This window comes from Rhamphochromis longiceps, linkage group LG13, assembly GCF_057381845.1.
Source record: "Rhamphochromis longiceps isolate RC_006_pf linkage group LG13, R_longiceps_female_GT1.1, whole genome shotgun sequence".
NCBI lineage: Eukaryota > Metazoa > Chordata > Actinopteri > Cichliformes > Cichlidae > Rhamphochromis > Rhamphochromis longiceps.
This window is the reverse complement of record NC_140569.1, coordinates 5761418-5778816: the sequence shown is the minus strand read 5'-3', so window position 1 is coordinate 5778816 and position 17399 is coordinate 5761418. Positions and strand designations below refer to the sequence as shown.

Here is a 17399-nt window from a genome sequence, read left to right as displayed (position 1 = left end):
AAACTTGCTAGCATCGATGTCGTTTTCAAACAGACAAGACTTTCATGTGGAAAATCGCTGCTGGTTATGAGAACTGTGCGTCCCACTACAACTGAAAATTTTTCATCATTTTGCTAGACCTACCACACTGTAAGGGAGGATTGAGGATTTTTTTTTTTTTACTTTTACAGGATTGTGCACTAAGAATGTGTACCCCAGGTTAAGTTGTTGGGGTGTTACTGCAGCATCCTGAGGGAGAACATTTGACAGCATGTCACAGTGCCATCTTGTGTCAGCACAGGGCACAATGATTATGCAACCCACATTCGCCTTTGACCTCTCACCCAGATATGCATCCCTGTGACTTTGTCCACTTTCTGAAAATCAAATTTAAGGTTTGCTCATTTGACACTGAAGTGAATCCAGCAGACGTCACAGCGTAACAAGTCCAAGGGCCAAGGTGGCGTGCTTGAATGGAACTTCAGCTACCTACTGTCTTTACAGCAGGTAAGGGTTTTGACGTTTGGAGAACCATCATTGAAACGTTTTGATCACACCTCACTTCATTTGCACTGGTGGAAACACTCCACGTGGTTTAGCCAGGAGGCCTAAGGCGAGGAGCCTGAGTGTGAAGGAGGCACGTACCTCCCAGTGGTAAATGCACCAGACTATTAGCAGCACCATTTTTACCTCTGAGCAAGCCAACATCACTCAGGCGTTGTTCTAGGAATAAGGCAGGTTAAATATCAGCTAATGTTCTATCCAACATAATCCCCTGCCAAGCACAAAGGTTCACTGCTGCAGTGCACGTGTGAACACAAGATGTACGCAGTTTAACCCAACAATCGTTTTTCTATTAAGGAGAGGGGAAGAAAACAAAAGGAAATTACAAAAGAATTAACAGAAGACTGCCTAACGGTTTTTCTCAGGTTTTAAATGATCTTTTATCCCCTTTACTAATAATCTAATAAGACTAAATAATCAAACTTAGAAGAGCAGTAAAATCTTTTATCCTGAACATGTAAGTTATTTTTATCTTATTTCTTCAAATTCAAGATGCAGCAGAAACAAATGATCAAAGATTTGGATTAAAGATGTTCAAAAGAAAAACAGCAGAGAAAAAGCTCGAGAACAGCCTGCAGTTTGATTCAGTTTTTCCTGTGATGTTAAAACTTGTCGGGTGAGAGTTTCCCTCTTTTTTTAAATTTTTCTATTTTCATTCTTTTTAATCTGTTGTACTTTTGAAGTTTTCATCAAGAAACAAACTGCAAATGTTTTCTCCAAGAGAGCTTGTCAGCTTCGATGTACGACGGTACAGATTCTAATTCCAATGCTGCCCCCTGGAGGTGCAAATAATGTCTGCATGTTTGTGTGCGTATGTGTGTGTGTGTTTGTGTGTGTGTGGGGGGGGTCCCTACTTTAGTCTGGAAGCAGCAGAAGAGCTGTGTCAGATAGGGGTGTCTCCTGGCCAATGCTAAGATCCGTTTCTCAGTCATGGTGCAGTCCACGTCGTCATCCTGCAGGATCACGTCTTTCTTCAGCACCTTGACGGCATAAACCTCGTCTGTGCCCTTCATCTCCGCCAGCATCACCTGGTCACATGACACAAACTCGTTTGTGTTTTCTGGTCCATCCTTTTCACTGCACATCTTACTGAATTTCACAAACAGAGCTGCAGAGGAAGTGAGCCCACCTTTCCAAAGCTTCCTTTCCCCAGAACTTTGATAAACACAAAGTCATGCAGGTTCATCCTCTTGGCCTCTGGAGCGCTGTGACCTTTGACCTCGCCATTCGCCTGACTTTCTTCGCTTTCCTCTCCGACGCTGTTCCCATCACCTCCTGTGTGCGTGTCACACGTTACCGTGTCCACAGACGAGGAGGAAGACAGTGGGTGTGTTTTGTGCTCCTCTCCGCGGTGGTCAAATGACAGAGCCTTCCGGATGTTCTCCAGCTCCTTCACGTCTGCAAGAAACCAAGAAAAATAAGAGCTGTGCTGTGTGTCTCCATTCTGTTTGCTCTTCAGAGTTTAATAGTCAGAAAATGTGCCTACCCTGATCACACGGGGAGGTGGGGGCAGACTTTGAGCGATCGGCTTCTATCTGAGGGATCCCTGATAACGGCTGCTGAGGATCCTGAGCCTGAGTAAGCTGTTCACAGAAAACATGTCCCCATCAACATTTTCATCAAGAACTTATGATTCACGGTCGGTATGTTAACACCACATGCAGGCGACAGCAAAAACGCTCATCTCAAGGCTTCCTAACAGGACTTCACACAGCAGCGGTTGACACCATAGTGCGTAGATCCATCTTTATAGTACATGGTTTTTGAAGGACACATCTCCAGTGGGTACGCCCCTCAATTAGTTTCCACTGTTTATTCAGAAACACCTTCTTTAAATACCATTAAATATAAAATTTAGAATAACTCTAAAGCCTCTTGAGAACACTCTGGCATATTTCCAAACCTTTTTCCGTCTCTGGGCGCTGTTAGAGATCTTGTCTGGAGTGACTCCGAGGTCAGACAGGACTTTAGCGATCCCTCTGGCATCAACGCCACAGTTTGGAGCTACGTTGCTCTCACAGCGTCTGTGTACGTTCACCTTACAAACTGGGAAACAAAGCAAGAAGAGTAAGAACAGTTTCAGAACAGATTCTAGAAAGAGTTTATCCGAACGATAATATACAGACATCTTTAATTTGCTTACAGTTGTATTAACTAAAGAATGTCACGTGCTCACTTGTACCTTTACACTGGAGTCCCTGTCGCATCAGACCCCACAGCAGAGACCCACAGTGGTCACAGAAGGTGAGAACTTTAAAGTTGTGGATGCTGAACTTGTGCGGGACATTAACGCTGAATCTCTGAGACCCCACCTGTAGGATGCACCAAAGGACAGTAAGACAAACCTGCAAGGATCTAATGTTAGAGTGGTCCCTGAACTTTCTAAGAATCCGTGCGTAGGTTGTCAAAGTGTTTCACATCCGTACCTCCCCGACCATGTCATCCTGCTTCTTCATGCCGGCACATTTGGTAATGATCAGCTCATGGCAGCGCTTGTGGACAACACAGGTGCACACTGCAGCAGGTACACACATACAACGCACGCATTAACAGGTTTTACGTGTGATTAAAGTGCAGCCACTTGTAAAGGTAAATATTGTCTTACCTTGACACTGATAGCCCTGCTTTCCTAAAACCCCCCTACAATCAGACAGAGATAAGAGAAATGTTTAAAAAAAAGTGTTGTGGACTGCTGTCTTCATATTTTTTACATAATTTAGAAACTTTGATTCCCTTTTTCAAAGTTTATGTCACAATTTTAGAAGATTATTTAAGCTGTATTTAATAGAAAATAGAATATCTGATTGTTGCAGTACTTTGATTTTGAAGGTCAAGCTTTATTGCAAGCCCCACAAAGGTTATGAGTGAACATCAAGGTCTGAATGATTATAAACTAGTCCATTAATTTGTTACATCAGCTTCTACCAGGGCCTAGAAAAACGGCTTATCTTTCACCTGTATTAACTTCTCTTTACTTTGAATTTATAATCAGTCTTTCACAGATAAAGTCCTGAATGATGAGGACTTATTGTATTTGCTCAATGCAAATGTGCAATTATTTGCTCAATGCAAATACTTTTTTTTGATTTGTCTACTTTGTTCCAAAGTTTGGGTTTTGTCCTGTTTGTTGCCACTTATCTTTTTCCTGCTTAACTAACTACAGCAGGCGCTTAAACCTGAGGCTGGTTCGACTGGAAGTGTCTCCCATTTAAAAGGGAGTTCTTTCTCAGTTACGTCATTAACCAGTTGTTGTGGTTGTTTTTCTAAAACCGTGTGTCCTTACTTCCAATTTAAAGCAAATGTGTTTCACTTAATAAAAGAGAAAGAAGCGCAGCTGTAAGCCAGTTTGTGGAAAAAGCCTTTTTGTGTTTAACATCATGCAAATTCTGCAGCATCTTCTCTTTCTCCTTTGGCTTTTTGTTGCACACATAAGGGAAGGTAGAGGTTGGAAGTTTTCCTCCTTCTAAAATTCTACCAGGAGGATGATGGGAGTCTAGTATTATTCTTCGGCAATATTCAGTGGATTCTTCAGCCTCTGCAAAATGATGCAGTCTATGCTGGTTTCCGACACATTTATACACGGCCAAGAAACGAAAAGTGGCGCTGTTCTCAAACCCACTGAAAGGGTGTATTTTTCAGAGATTATTTCAGGATATAACAGTGAGCTTACACAAAAATTAAACAGACTCCTTGCAGTTTTTTTGCTGATTCACCACATCACAGACCCTGACCACTCGGAGACTGAAACACAGCTCCCTTGTGATTCTGATTACACATCAAACGTTCTTTCAGAGCCGGCTGAAAGCGAGCGGAGCACCGAGGCCACATGGTTTCCATGTGAGTGAAGCTAACAGCCGTTTGTTGGGATGGAAACAAACACAGCTGGCTTTGTTTGTTACTCCCCACTTCACAGCATCCACTGTGCTTACGTGTAAACAAGAGAGCAGGTTATTACTGGGAGAAAATTGGGTTAAGGAAGTGAAGCAGTGAACACACATCAGTGAAAGGCAGCTATTGTAAAACTGATGTTTACATACAGCTGGTCAGTTAAGAAACTTTTTCTTTATTAACCTATCAACACTTCATATGTTCACTCTGAACCACCCTTGGCATTTTCAGTGAGAGACTCTGGATTCATTAATCTTTGATAGAAGGACTCGCAAATCACACAAGTGAGCCTTGCTTTCATCTCTCTGCACTGCTGCCACATTCCCGTCCTGTCTTCAATGCAGACACACTCTCATCTACAGTTTGTTGATTATTTTTCTTTCTTTATTTACAGGTTTCTTTCTGCCGACCTGTAACGACTGTGTGCATATTAATCACTCTATAGACATGAGCGTGCATGTGCTTCTAACCAGATAAAGTCCCTGCAGTGTGAGCAGTACGTGGGCTGTCTCAGGTAGGTGGCCATGAACTTGTGTCCGTTGACTTGGTGGACTCTCCGACGGACGGCACCTTGACGCTTCCTGGGACGCATCCGCTGTCGAAACACACGCTCCTCATTTTCGGTAGAGCCTGCCGCTGCTGTACGAAAACACAACAAAAATACAAGAAGGATGTTATGTTGTGTTACAGTTATGGTTTTATTTCCAGTCTCTTCAGTAAGCCAAACTAATGTGAATAAGCTCCATTCATTCCGCTTTTTGATAGTCAGTGCTTTATAATCTTGGTTACTCATGCTGGCATCTCCTATAAATGAGCAACACCTGCACGATTGATGATAAATAAAAACTGCATTTCCAACAAGTAGCCAGTAGATGGCAATGACACTACAGGGCTGGCAGTGTGTCCCTTTGGTGACAATCAACACATTAGTCCTTTTTCCTTAAACCAAGTCCCAGTGTTTGTGACCTCTGCTTTTCTTCTGGTTTAATTACTCAGGGGTTTCCCAATGGCAGTGCAGAGGTTTCAGTTACTGCCTGATCTTGTTAATTACACACACATTTCATAGGATAGAGGTGGTGAGAAATAAAAAAAAAATAGAAATGAGGTTATTTGTATTTATTAAATAGACCAAATTGTTCAATTTGATGTGTTAATACACCCAGATCTATCAGATTGTGCCATTTGGATAGAAGAACTCCATGTGGACTCCCCCCCCCCCCCCCGACTACAAGCATTATCACTCACAACTAAACTCCGAGTACTGTGTGTTACATTCCACCTGACAGTGTGTATATTTTGGAGACGACTCAAACTCTCCGCTCACTGAGAATGTTTAAAAAAAGAACAATTGAATAATTCAGTCCTGTGATATAACTGATTTGCATTTTTGATATGACCGACGCTGCGCGAACATCTGTCTTCTGACTCTGTCGGCCACATGTGCCGTCGAGTATGCATTTCCAGTTTCCTCAACAGCCGTGGCTTGAGAACTCCAAACATCCTCTCTCTTTGATCTTACATTATTCAGCATTCAACAACGCTCATCGTGTAGGAAAGTAAAGCAAAGAGCAAAGCTCATCTGGGACCCTGACAGAGCAGCTGCTGCCAGTGACAGCCCAGGCTCAGCTGATATCCTTCAACACACCCAACTGGACAATCTCAAATAGGGAAAGCTACTTAAGCTACTGCAGCATGCCCATCTGCAAGCTGCTCTGCATCCCAACCCCACCACATCTCCCTCTTTCCATTTAATGCTCTGACTACATCAGCGTCATATCTGCTGTCACTGATGCTTGTTCTGTTCTGCGCTTTGTTCTCAACTTTTTTTTCCACTGGCAACACCTGCAGCACTTTATCTCCCTCCCTCTGGAGGAATATGAGTTCCCAATGCTCCCGCAAATACATGAACTTGAATGCATGAAAACTTGGTTTGCTATCTAAAAAAAGACACGTCTACATCAACTTACATGGAACCTGCTGAATGCTATTACGCTTAATGATTCTTGTTCATGTATATCGCATGTTTGCTCATGTATTTGGAGGTTTGAGAGATTGGCAGTGAAGCATTTTGCCTCTCTCTCCAAATACTAGAGCCAAACATGTGACAGATCGTTACACTTATTTCTATTTCTTCAAATTAGGGGAGTTCCTGGACTAATCTGATAGTTCTTTAGGTGACAGAGAAAACACTAAGAATATTCGAGTGGTCTAAAAGACAGAAGACACTTAAAACTGAGCAGATTGTAAATGCACAGTTTCCTGCGTAACCATATGTAACCATTCTGACCAGTATAATGCTGGTTAGTGCGGTCATAATCGGTTTACTTTCCACCTGTGCTCGATTATGACTTCCATTCAGATAGAGTGGGAGAGAAGGTAGTAGGAAGTGGGATGATGACATCTTCAAACGGGTAACTGTTGTTGTAGATTAATACTATAAGAATAATATGTTTAACCGACCAGTATTTCTGGATATGACTGGACATGCGCATGCCTGTTTTAACACAGTGTTAGCTTATAATGTGCGATTAATCACCATTTAAACTACTACAATCACAGTTAAGGTCAAATACAACAGTTGTCATGTCTTTTAGAGCTTTTTTCTTGGAGGTCAGAGGGTCGAAAAGTCTGGACAAGTGAAATACATCAATTTCAAAGTCATGATGTTAAAAAAAAGGAGACAATTAGTATCCACAAACATGAAGAGATGGATTTTTTTGGGTGAGTATTTCACATTTTGCTGCTATGCGGTGGTAGCTGACGGAAGACACTAAAAGAACAGAGAAAGTGAGAAAGAAAGCTACTGAAATAAAGACATAGACAACAATGCTTTAGCTGGGGGAGAATTGCAAATCACAATCTGAAGTAAGTACAGAACAATTTAGGACCTGTGGTTAAACTCACGTGCAGTATTTCCCATTCAAATTTGGCTGGTTTGTGTAACTTAGCTTGAGTTCTGCTGTGTTTTCTCAGAGTGAACCCTAGTGATTGTGGTGATGTACTAACTGAACTTTCCTCTGGTATCACCACCTTGTCAAACTTTACATCTCCAGCAGCACTACTCTCTAAGCCTCAAAGACTTAGTCTACATTCCTTCCTGCCTGTCATGTTCTGCTTGTCATCAGTCTTACTCCTTCAGCCCCTTTGCCATCAGCATCGCCTAGCAACTGATGACTGCTGCCTGGCAACAGTGTTAGACTTGGTGTCTTACACTAGGGAAGGAGTCAGGGTTGGAGGTTGGCAGCGGTAGAAAGGTTGCTCCTCTGTCATGTCCTTATGACCCCAAAAGTTAGACTTAAGTAGGCCAATGCTTGCATCGTACTCCGAGCTCTTTTACCTTTTTTGGCTTTCAAAGTCAGGAACATATTGACAGATAGTCTCTGATATTTGTTGAGATGCAGCACACTAGTATCAAATGTTACCTTGAAGATTAAATGCCTGAAGAATTTTGTGAATAAATCTGAACATCATCTCCCTGCCATGAATGAATTAAATCTCTGAATCCTGAAGGATATCTGGATGCAGATTCATTTGTAACATTGTCTGAAGAACACTGGCCTGGTGTTCTTCAGCTCAGTGTTGATGTTCAACACTTTTATGCTCGGCAGCGCCAAGCTTGCTTGCATTTTCATGCAAATGCATCCACAGTGTTTCAAGTAATTTGGCAAATGAATAGTCAGACAAACCAAGTAATCACATTACATCCTGGGTGAGTGAAGGAGGTAAACATAACTGCAAAGCTAAGTTATGTTTATCTAAAATGTAGATATTTATTGTTGCAAGGATTTTAGTCCAGAGGGCCCGGTGGCGCCAGTGTCCGGCAGCCTCGCCTCTGTCAGTGCGCCCCAGGGTGGCTGTGGCTACAATGTAGCTGCCATCACCAGTGTGTGAATGGGTGGATGACTGGATGTGTAAAGCGCTTTGGGGTCCTTAGGGACTAGTAAAGCGCTATACAAATACAGGCCATTTACCATTTACCATACTGGCATGATATACTGGAAATGTTTTGGCTCCACATCCATGATGTGAAGCTCAGACTCCTCAGGCCAGGCAATCTAATCTTCCTTTTTTGGTTTTGGTGAGCATGTGCAAATTGCAGCCTCGCTTTCCTGTTCCTAGCTGACAGGATTGGTACCCGGTGTGGTCTTCTGCTGCTGTTGTTGCCCATCTGTTTCAAGGTTTGATGAGTTTTACCTTCAGAGGTGCATGCTCACCTGCATACCTTGACTGTAATGAGTGGTTATTTGAGTTACTATTAGCTTCCATCAACTCAAAGAAGTCTGCCAGTTCTCGTCTGGCGTCTGCCATCAGAAAGGTATTTTCACTCGGAGAACAGCTGCTCACTGGGCATTTTCCTCTATTTTTGGACTATTTTCTATAAACCCTACTGAAAGTTGTGCAAGAAAATCAGAGTAAATTAGCTTTCTCTGAAATACTGAGACCAGCCCATCTGGCACCAATGATTATGCCACGTTCAAAGTCACTATATCACCTTTCTTTTTTTTATTGTGTGCTTTTTTTGTGTGTGGCTTTATTTTGAGCCCCTACTCTATTAACCTATTTCTATTCTGATGCTCAGTTTGAACTTTGAACAGCAGGCTGTTTGACCATATTCCCATGCATAAATGTGCTGGTTTCTGCCATATAAGCAGCTGAACAGGTATACCGAACAAAGTATTTGGTTGGTTAGTTTATGTTGCATGTATTTGGTTAATACGATTTTTTATCAATAAATTATCAATAAAGAACTCACTAAATTGTTGTGTGTCCTGGAGGAGGCCATAGTCAGTGTTTACTTGTAATTTTATTTTATTTTTTTGCTGTTGTTATTGTTTCTTGTTCTGTTTCATATTAATGTTAATATTTAGTCAACACAAAAGTGAGGTGACCCACTACTATCAGTATACGGTATCCCGTGTGCCGACAAGTCTGTGTTGAGCATGTGCATCTTAAGCATCATGACTGCAATTGCAGTAGATCACAAACACACAGGCACATAAACTTACTGTATGCCACTGCAGAGAAACAACAAGGAGCAGAGTCCCAGCAGGCAATATAGCTTTAGAGTCCATTTACAAAACACAGAGGGAAAAGGAAAATTAATATTTCCTGCAGAAAAACCTAATGAGACCTCTTTGTCACTCTCTACTGATCTCCCTCTCAATCACTTTCAATGATGTAACTGGTCCATTAGCGAACACTCCACTTTACTAATCAATTTATCACCCCACAACCACTCCATTTCTCCTCTCGCGACCTCTGGATAACTCCCTTTCTGCCTTCTCTCTCACAGTCTCTCCAACATACCGTAAAAATGCAATTAGTTACAGATTAGATGTACCAATGTTAACTTTTCACCTCTGGTTCAACATTCTGTTAATAGGAGGCCCAATTGAAAAGCTCCACAAGTATGAAGAGAAATTTCAAAATAAAATTTTCTACCAAAAAAATGATTTGCAATATCACTGTATTTTGCTAATTTGCGTGCGCATATCACTCAGTAGTTACATCTCCACAACAATAGAATAGAATAGAATAGCTCTTTATCGTCACTGTTGCAAGAACAATGAAAGGCAGTTTGGCATCTCTCCATGTGTGTGAAATACACGGTTAGTGTCTAGGGTGCGAGGGGTCTTTGATGATGATATTGACTTTCTGCTGAAGTCTGCCAGTTTAAATGTCTCCGAGGGGGATTAGTGAGGTGCCAATTGCCCACTCTGCTGCCCTCACCACCCGCTGCACTTTCCTCTTGTTGTCCACAGTACAGCAGTTGAACCTGAGTGTGCAGCAGTAAGTCAGAAGGGTCTCGATGGTGGAACGGTAGAAGTTCACTAGCAGTCTCTGGGGTAACTGGGCATGACGCAGTTTCCTGAGTAAGTACAGCATTTGTTGTGCTTTCCCTACCTGGTGGGAAATGTTTGTGGACCAGGTAAGGTCGGCCGAGATGTGGACTTCGAGGAACTTAATTCCTTTCTACCCTTTCTACCTCCTCCCCATCAATGTAGAGGGTAGAGTGCTCAGATCGCCTTGTTCTCCTGAAGTCGGTTACCATCTCCTTGGTCTTGGCTGTGTTCAGATGCAGGTTGTTGTTTTCACACCATTGCTTCAGATGCTGAACCTCCTCTCTGTAGCTGAAACATTGTTGTTCTCGATCAGTCCTAGGATGGTGGTGTCATCAGCAAATTTGCTGATGGGTTAGGGTCTGAAGTCCGAGACTGAAGAAGTCACTTGGATGAGTGATGAAACGTTTCTCCCACAAAACGCTACGTCCAGATGAACAGAATCAACTTTTGGAGATTTACTTTCCTGGATGATTGAGAATGCATCAAGATATTCAGGTATTGCTACAAATCACCCAAACTGGCAGAACTGGCATTTCGAAACAAATTAATGCACAAAGCTGTAAAGGATGTCACCGTGGCTACATCCATCCGGTGGTGTAATAATTTCAGATTTTCATTGCATGATAGCAAATATAATTCACAAAAACAATAATATTGCAAAATTGATTGAAAATCTGAAAAATGGATGCGATCGGTCAAAATCATCCTCAGCTTCATTTTATTTACTTAGCTGAAGCAAACATCAGATATGCAATGCTCAGTTTTTATACTGCAGTAACTCAGTCAGGCCGTGCACAAACTGAAGTCACACCTGTAAATCAAAGCTCAGTGTAGAGCCACACAGTTGCAGTGCTATGGTTAGCTTACACTACTCAAAATGGAGAAGAAAAATCACTGCAAGAGAAGACAATAAATCAATAATTAAACTAAGTATTAATTCATCAACAGCTTGCCCGTCTCCAATGCTTCACTCAACACTGTAACAACAGCCTAACTATACTTTTGTATATGACTAAGGAAGCAGGTTTGCTGCGGGAAGTACCTCGCTCCACAAGTGAGAAGTTGCTGCAGCAACAGAAAAGTGAACCGGTTAGTGGTTGTCAGCTTACTTTAGTCAGGCATAGTGTGGTTGCAGAGTAATGGTTACTGAAAGGGAAGAGAACCACGATAAATTGGAAAGTGATTCTGCTGCCCTAACTGGGCTGGGCTGATTATTTTGTCATGTGCGAATATTTGACATATCAGTTCTTCATTTTTATATATCTTGAACCTTATGTCCATCTTTTACATGCAGTCTATGGGGCCTCAGCATTTAGTCAAAGCATCAACGATTATAGTCTTGTTGCAAGTGTAAGTACTAGTTCTGTATATCACATCAGCATCTGCACTCCTTCTCAACTACACTGTTACATCTTTGTTTTGCAGTGAAACATACAGCAACACGTAGGAGTACAAGATTACAGCTCGAGGCTCTCTCGAAGCACTGTGTCTCATATCTTAAATGATGAGGTGATCTCTGAGTTTACAGTCAAACTCTGATTGCATCATTTAACTTATATCGAAGAAGAGCGCTGGCTGCACAATATCATTGTCATAGAAACACATAGGGAATCTGACACATCTATTTCCTAATGTAATGCTGCAAATTCTGTGCAGTGACAGGGTGACTCACTCCTGACTTCACGTTCTCACTGAGTAACAAAAACAAAAAAGAGAAGTAACTTAGAACTAAACACACATATCTGTTGGTTCATCTAACACCAACATTGTTTTTACATTCTCTTTGTTCCTCTATTCCTAATTCCAAATAATTGTCATTTTTAAAGTGTATGCTGCATTATAGAGCAAAAACCTACGTTCTCTTAATACAAATGGAGCACTATGCTTACATTATTGCTTTCACTTTCCTTTCACTTAATACCCACTAAAAGCTCAAAAACTGCACATTAAGATGATTGGAGAAAGGATGTGAAACTATAATGACGATCAGTATGAGTGCAGTCATTTAACAAAGGCTGTGCAGACTGTTCTGGGTTTTTTTATATGAGATATTTTTTTCCTTAATCTGATGGACTTTTATAAATCAAGAGGTTCAAACTTTTTTGTTTAACGACCATTTTAAAAAATGAAATAAAAAATAGCAGCTTTTTGCTGATGTTTTTACAATTTTGCCATCATTCTGTGTTTCTGGGAGACTTTACACATCATTATTTTACCTATTTTACCTCTATCAGAAAAACTATATGGACTGTAATTTCTTTTTTTATGACAGTTTAAATTTTAGGAAGGCTTTGAGTTGTGCATACTTAGGGCATCTCTTTAAGTGACAAAGCCAAAGCTGTCTTCTACACTTTACATGCACTCATTCCCTTCTTCTGACTGTGCCTTTGCTAGCACTTAAAATAATATTGTTAGGTTGTTTTTAACTATATTCACTGCATGTTACAATTCGAGTATTTTATTTTAAAACTACATAACATGTGTTTGTCTCTATGCAATACAACCAGAAAGTCCAAAGGATGTACCCTAACAACACAACAAGGAGGGCCAAAGTGGTATACTTGAGCTCCTGCAGTTAGAAACTTTAACTTTTTAACTGTTTCTAGCTGCATGATAAGAGACCGTGGCTCAAGAGTTGGGAGTTGGGAGTTCGCGTTGTAATCGGAAGGTTGCCGGTTCGAGCCCCGGCTCGGACAGTCTCGGTCGTTGTGTCCTTGGGCAAGACACTTCACCTGCCGCCTACTGGTGTTGGCCAGAAGGGCCGATGGCGCTTCTGTCAGTCTGCCCCAGGGCAGCTGTGGCTACAACTGTAGCTTGCCTCCACCAGTGTGTGAATGTGTGTGTAAATGGGTGGATGACTGGGTGTGTAAAGCACTTTGGGGTCCCTAGGCGGGACTAGTAAAAGCGCTATACAAATACAGGCCATTTACCATTTAATGGTGTAGTCTATGCTTTTATTTTAGCTCTGGCATACCTTTGAATTGTACTTACATATTTAACTTCACAAATATATCACTACTAGCGTTGTTATTACAAAATGCAAAATAACAAATGATTGAACTGTCATTGCATATTTATGTATCCTATTACTCTGTCCCATCTTAAAGATAGTGTTATTAATATCCTATTTATCTTCAATATTTGTTATATGAGCTTATTTGAATTTTTTGATATAATTTATTAAAGTTTATAAAACATGCTGCAAATATGTAGAAGGACTTTGCACACATGCAAGGTGTTTTAATACATCTGAATGTGGCAACACTGGTTTTCTGCAATACAAGGAGGAGAAGGTGTGAATGTAGCAACAGCTGTGAGAGTCAGAGTGACTTGACAAACACAGGCTTTTGCCTCAAAATACATCATCATCATCATCACTTTACACTGAAAGCTCCTGCGATAGTTACACAGCAGCTCTTAACAAGAGATAAGTGAGACCGAGAGCAGTCGCTCTGTGTTACATACATGACAGACCCCGCTGAGCTTCATAAAACAGTTTCACTGAGTTCTTACCTTCACTGGAAGATCCTGATAGGTCAATAACAACATACACCTTCCCCTCTGGTTCCAGGTCAATCTGCAGAGAGAAAGGTAATGAGGAATAAAATAAGAAAAAGACAAAAAGAAGGCAAATACAAAAAAAAATTAGACAAACTCTTACTAAATGATGCCAAATTAGCAGCTCATGCTGCAGTGTACTCATAAGAGTCAACTTAATTCCTTTTATACTAAATGAAACTGAATTATTTCCTGAAAATAAGAAAATGATTCTTTAATAAATAATAATTTATTAACAATGCTTCTCTACTTTTTTACGTGTCAGGACCATTCACTCATCCTACACAGTTTTCCAGGGGTCCATAAAGGACAACACGCATAAAAAAATCACAATCCCCCAGAATAAAAACATTTAGAGATAAGATAAGATAGATAGAGATACAAAGCATTGCAGTTATGAAAAGCATTAAACAAAAGACATGCAAATATGTAAAACATGTCATTTTTCTCAAAGTATCATTGCACGTTTAAGGAAATTGGTGTTTGCAAGGATGTTACGAGGCAGCTAAGGCAGCTAGTTAGCAGAGTCAATAAGAGTAGCTTATGTAATGTTTTGGTTGTTTATTGTATTGTATTTATGCTTTGTTTTTTTTTAATGATAGTATTAAATGGGGTTTTTTATATACTCCTGATAGAACAATGAGTCATTGCAAACCTGATGCAAAAATAATATCTATCAAAATATGAAGCTGCTAGACTCGCAGAGAGAAAACAACTGCGATAGATATTTCTGATTATACCGCCCAGCGCTATCTATGTTGGTTAGATATCCTGAGTAAGCGGAAAATCACACTGAATGAGGCCCGTAGATTCATGTGGTAAATGGTAAATGGCCTGTATTTATATAGCGCCTTTACTAGTCCCTAAGGACCCCAAAGTGCTTTACTTATCCAGTCATCCACCCATTCACACACACATTCACACACTGGCGATGGCAAGCTACATTGTGCTCAGATAACTCTTAAGTGGTGTGACTCAGCAATTTATAACAATCAGGCGCTATCAGTTTTAAAATGCATGAACTTCATGCAGCAGTAAGACCATTTAAATATATATGATATAATTCCAATGAAAAATTATTTAAATGAAGAAGTGAGAAGATGGGGGACACAGGTTAGTCTGGTAGGGATTTAAGCCCCGATTAGGGTGCGTCTTTGACCAAACGGTACATCTTACAAGACCATCCTCCAGACAATGCCTGCAAGTGAAGCCAGAAGCAGAAGGTTGCCCAGGCTGCAGCGGACTTGCGTGCCTCAGGAGACCAACATGGAAACCACAGGGCGAGTGAGCTAAAACCAGCTGCAAAGTTGTTACTCTGACAAGCGAACAGGGCAAGAGATGCAAAGTGAGATGTAGACAAAGGAAACCATTAAAAATCCTTGCACAGCTTCACCTGAAGGCACCTTGTGAGTGTTGCATCCTCTAAACACATCTTGTTGGCTGAGGACTCTCTTTTAGGCTGGAACTGAGCTAAACATCAAGTGAATTCTAACTTTCGGCAGGGTCAAAAGTGCAATCAAGTAAAAGAAAGAGGTGCACTGACTCACAACACAAGGGGAAAAAAACACGAGTTTCCTAGAATTACTAGTTTTATTCCAATACCGCTGGAAACCAAAACTGCAAATTAAATTAAAATACAATTTTCCAGCCACCCAGCCCTACCAACAACTTCCCAGATTTGATACCATCTGAATTTGAAAACGCATAAAAAATCTAGACTTTTAGACAAGGGGCACGTGGTCTGATGGAAAACTGCTTCTTATTCTGCTATCACTATGCACCATCACTACAAGCTAATTAGCAGAGATCAGTGGAGCAAGAACAGGGGGTGCATTACCCTGCTCTGCCTTCCCTTCTTCAAAGTTTCAGTCACCTTGTCTCAGTTACAGTTAGAGTGGCAGGTATGTAAATGTGAGGTCTGTTTTGTCAAATGTTTTTGCATGCTATGTTGCTCTCTTGCATGCACAATTATGCAATGAAAAAACACAAACCCTACCAAAAGAAGTTTTAAATAGGGGATCATTCAAAGGACAGCCCTATGATGTGATTGTTTCACATGTGGTTTTCACAGTATTTTCCGTTATGTGCTTATGGTATTGGAAAAAAAAAAAGCAACGCAACCAAAAAATTTTTACCAACCTGTGAGAAACCGTACAACCTGTTGGGCAAGACACACTGGCAATGTGGCAAGAAAGTTCAAGGAAAAAACTGCTGTGGCGTGCAGTTGAGATTGACACATATCCTGTCAGACACCCACACGTCAAATATATACCTCACAAACACTCACAGCCACACTCTCACACGCATAAGACCCATATGCAAATATCGAGGAGTCTGAATGGTTTTAGGGAGAAGTTGAGGGAAGTGGAGATTATTGAGTGCCTGCACGTGTGTGTGCATACAGTATAAATCAAAGCATGTATGTCTGCGCCTTAGCACACTTGAGCAATATGATGAAAGTGGGTACTGGCTGAAGGGTTCACTGAGTTTCTACCAGCAGATTGTACCACCCACGGTGGTGATAATCCCAATGTGAACACACACATTCACACATTCACACGCACACCGTGAACAGCAGTAAGCGAAGACTCGTGCAGTGAAGGCGAACAGGCGTGGGTTCAGTAATGTATACAGTAAGAGATGGAAAGCAAAGAGAGGGAGACGGATGAGGGGGAGGACAGAGAAAGTTTGTTGGCTCGTTCCAGTACGACAGTGAAGGAGAAAGAGGAGGGGGAAGAGGGTAGCACTCTTCCTGATCTTTTTTTTTTTTTTGCAGTTGTAGTTGTTAAAACACATTTTATATCCAGTACTTGTTCCTGGAATGGCACTTCTTTTTCTTTCCCCGCTTAATGGATCTTCATCATTAGGCAGGACAGTACACTGTGAACATTTTGAGGTTTAACAAGATAATTATTCTCATCCATCTGCATTTTCTAGAAGAACAAACGGAAGGAAGGAAGTCATTGTGGCAGATGGACAGATGAGAGAGGCAAAAAATTACCATGAAACTGACAGAGGAGGGACAGTTGCATTCTGGTGACAAGACTGAACGATCTATAAACAACAAAATTACTCAGATTTGGGCTGTTTTTGTTGCCTCTGTCTATCAAGCAAAGAAAGTGTGTTGTCTTTGTGACAGATATGGAAAGAACATGTAGGTGTACTGACAAGTGTATTGGGGATGTGTTGTTTTTCTAAACCCATACACACTAAAATTATCCAGGGGAAAAATGTTTTATAGAGAGGGATTGACATTAAGTGTAGTTATAAGTCAGGCAGATTGTTTGGAAGCAGTAAAGCAGGCCAATGATAGCTGTTTTTGATGAATAAAATGGGCTGTTTCCCATAACTGCTACAGCACCAGAAGTCTTTTTGCAACCAGAAGTATAACAATCTGGCTGTTCATCCACCCATCCACCTTTGCTTATTCAAGCCTGGGTCATGGAGGTAACAGTTCCTTTAGTAACCTTCCTTTTCCCGGCAAACAAGGTGTTCTCAACCCACCTGAGAGATCAATGCAAAAAGCAGAAACCAGATCCTGAGAAAGTGCAAACCTTCCATCACTTG

General features: G+C 41.1%; 1 protein-coding gene across 1 annotated transcript in view; it reads right to left on the bottom strand.

Moving 5' to 3' along the window:
* Positions 1-17399, bottom strand: part of LOC146655262 (protein kinase C epsilon type-like) — a 99006-nt gene that overhangs the window by 40294 nt on the left and 41313 nt on the right. Inside the window, exons 2-10 of the mRNA XM_085427264.1 lie at positions 13788-13851; positions 4902-5070; positions 3149-3183; positions 2970-3058; positions 2726-2855; positions 2447-2589; positions 2030-2126; positions 1673-1941; positions 1398-1571 (exon numbers count right to left, since the gene is read on the bottom strand). Coding sequence (XP_085283390.1) covers positions 1398-1571; positions 1673-1941; positions 2030-2126; positions 2447-2589; positions 2726-2855; positions 2970-3058; positions 3149-3183; positions 4902-5070; positions 13788-13851 — 1170 coding nt within the window. The remainder of the gene's footprint in view (positions 1-1397; positions 1572-1672; positions 1942-2029; positions 2127-2446; positions 2590-2725; positions 2856-2969; positions 3059-3148; positions 3184-4901; positions 5071-13787; positions 13852-17399) is intronic.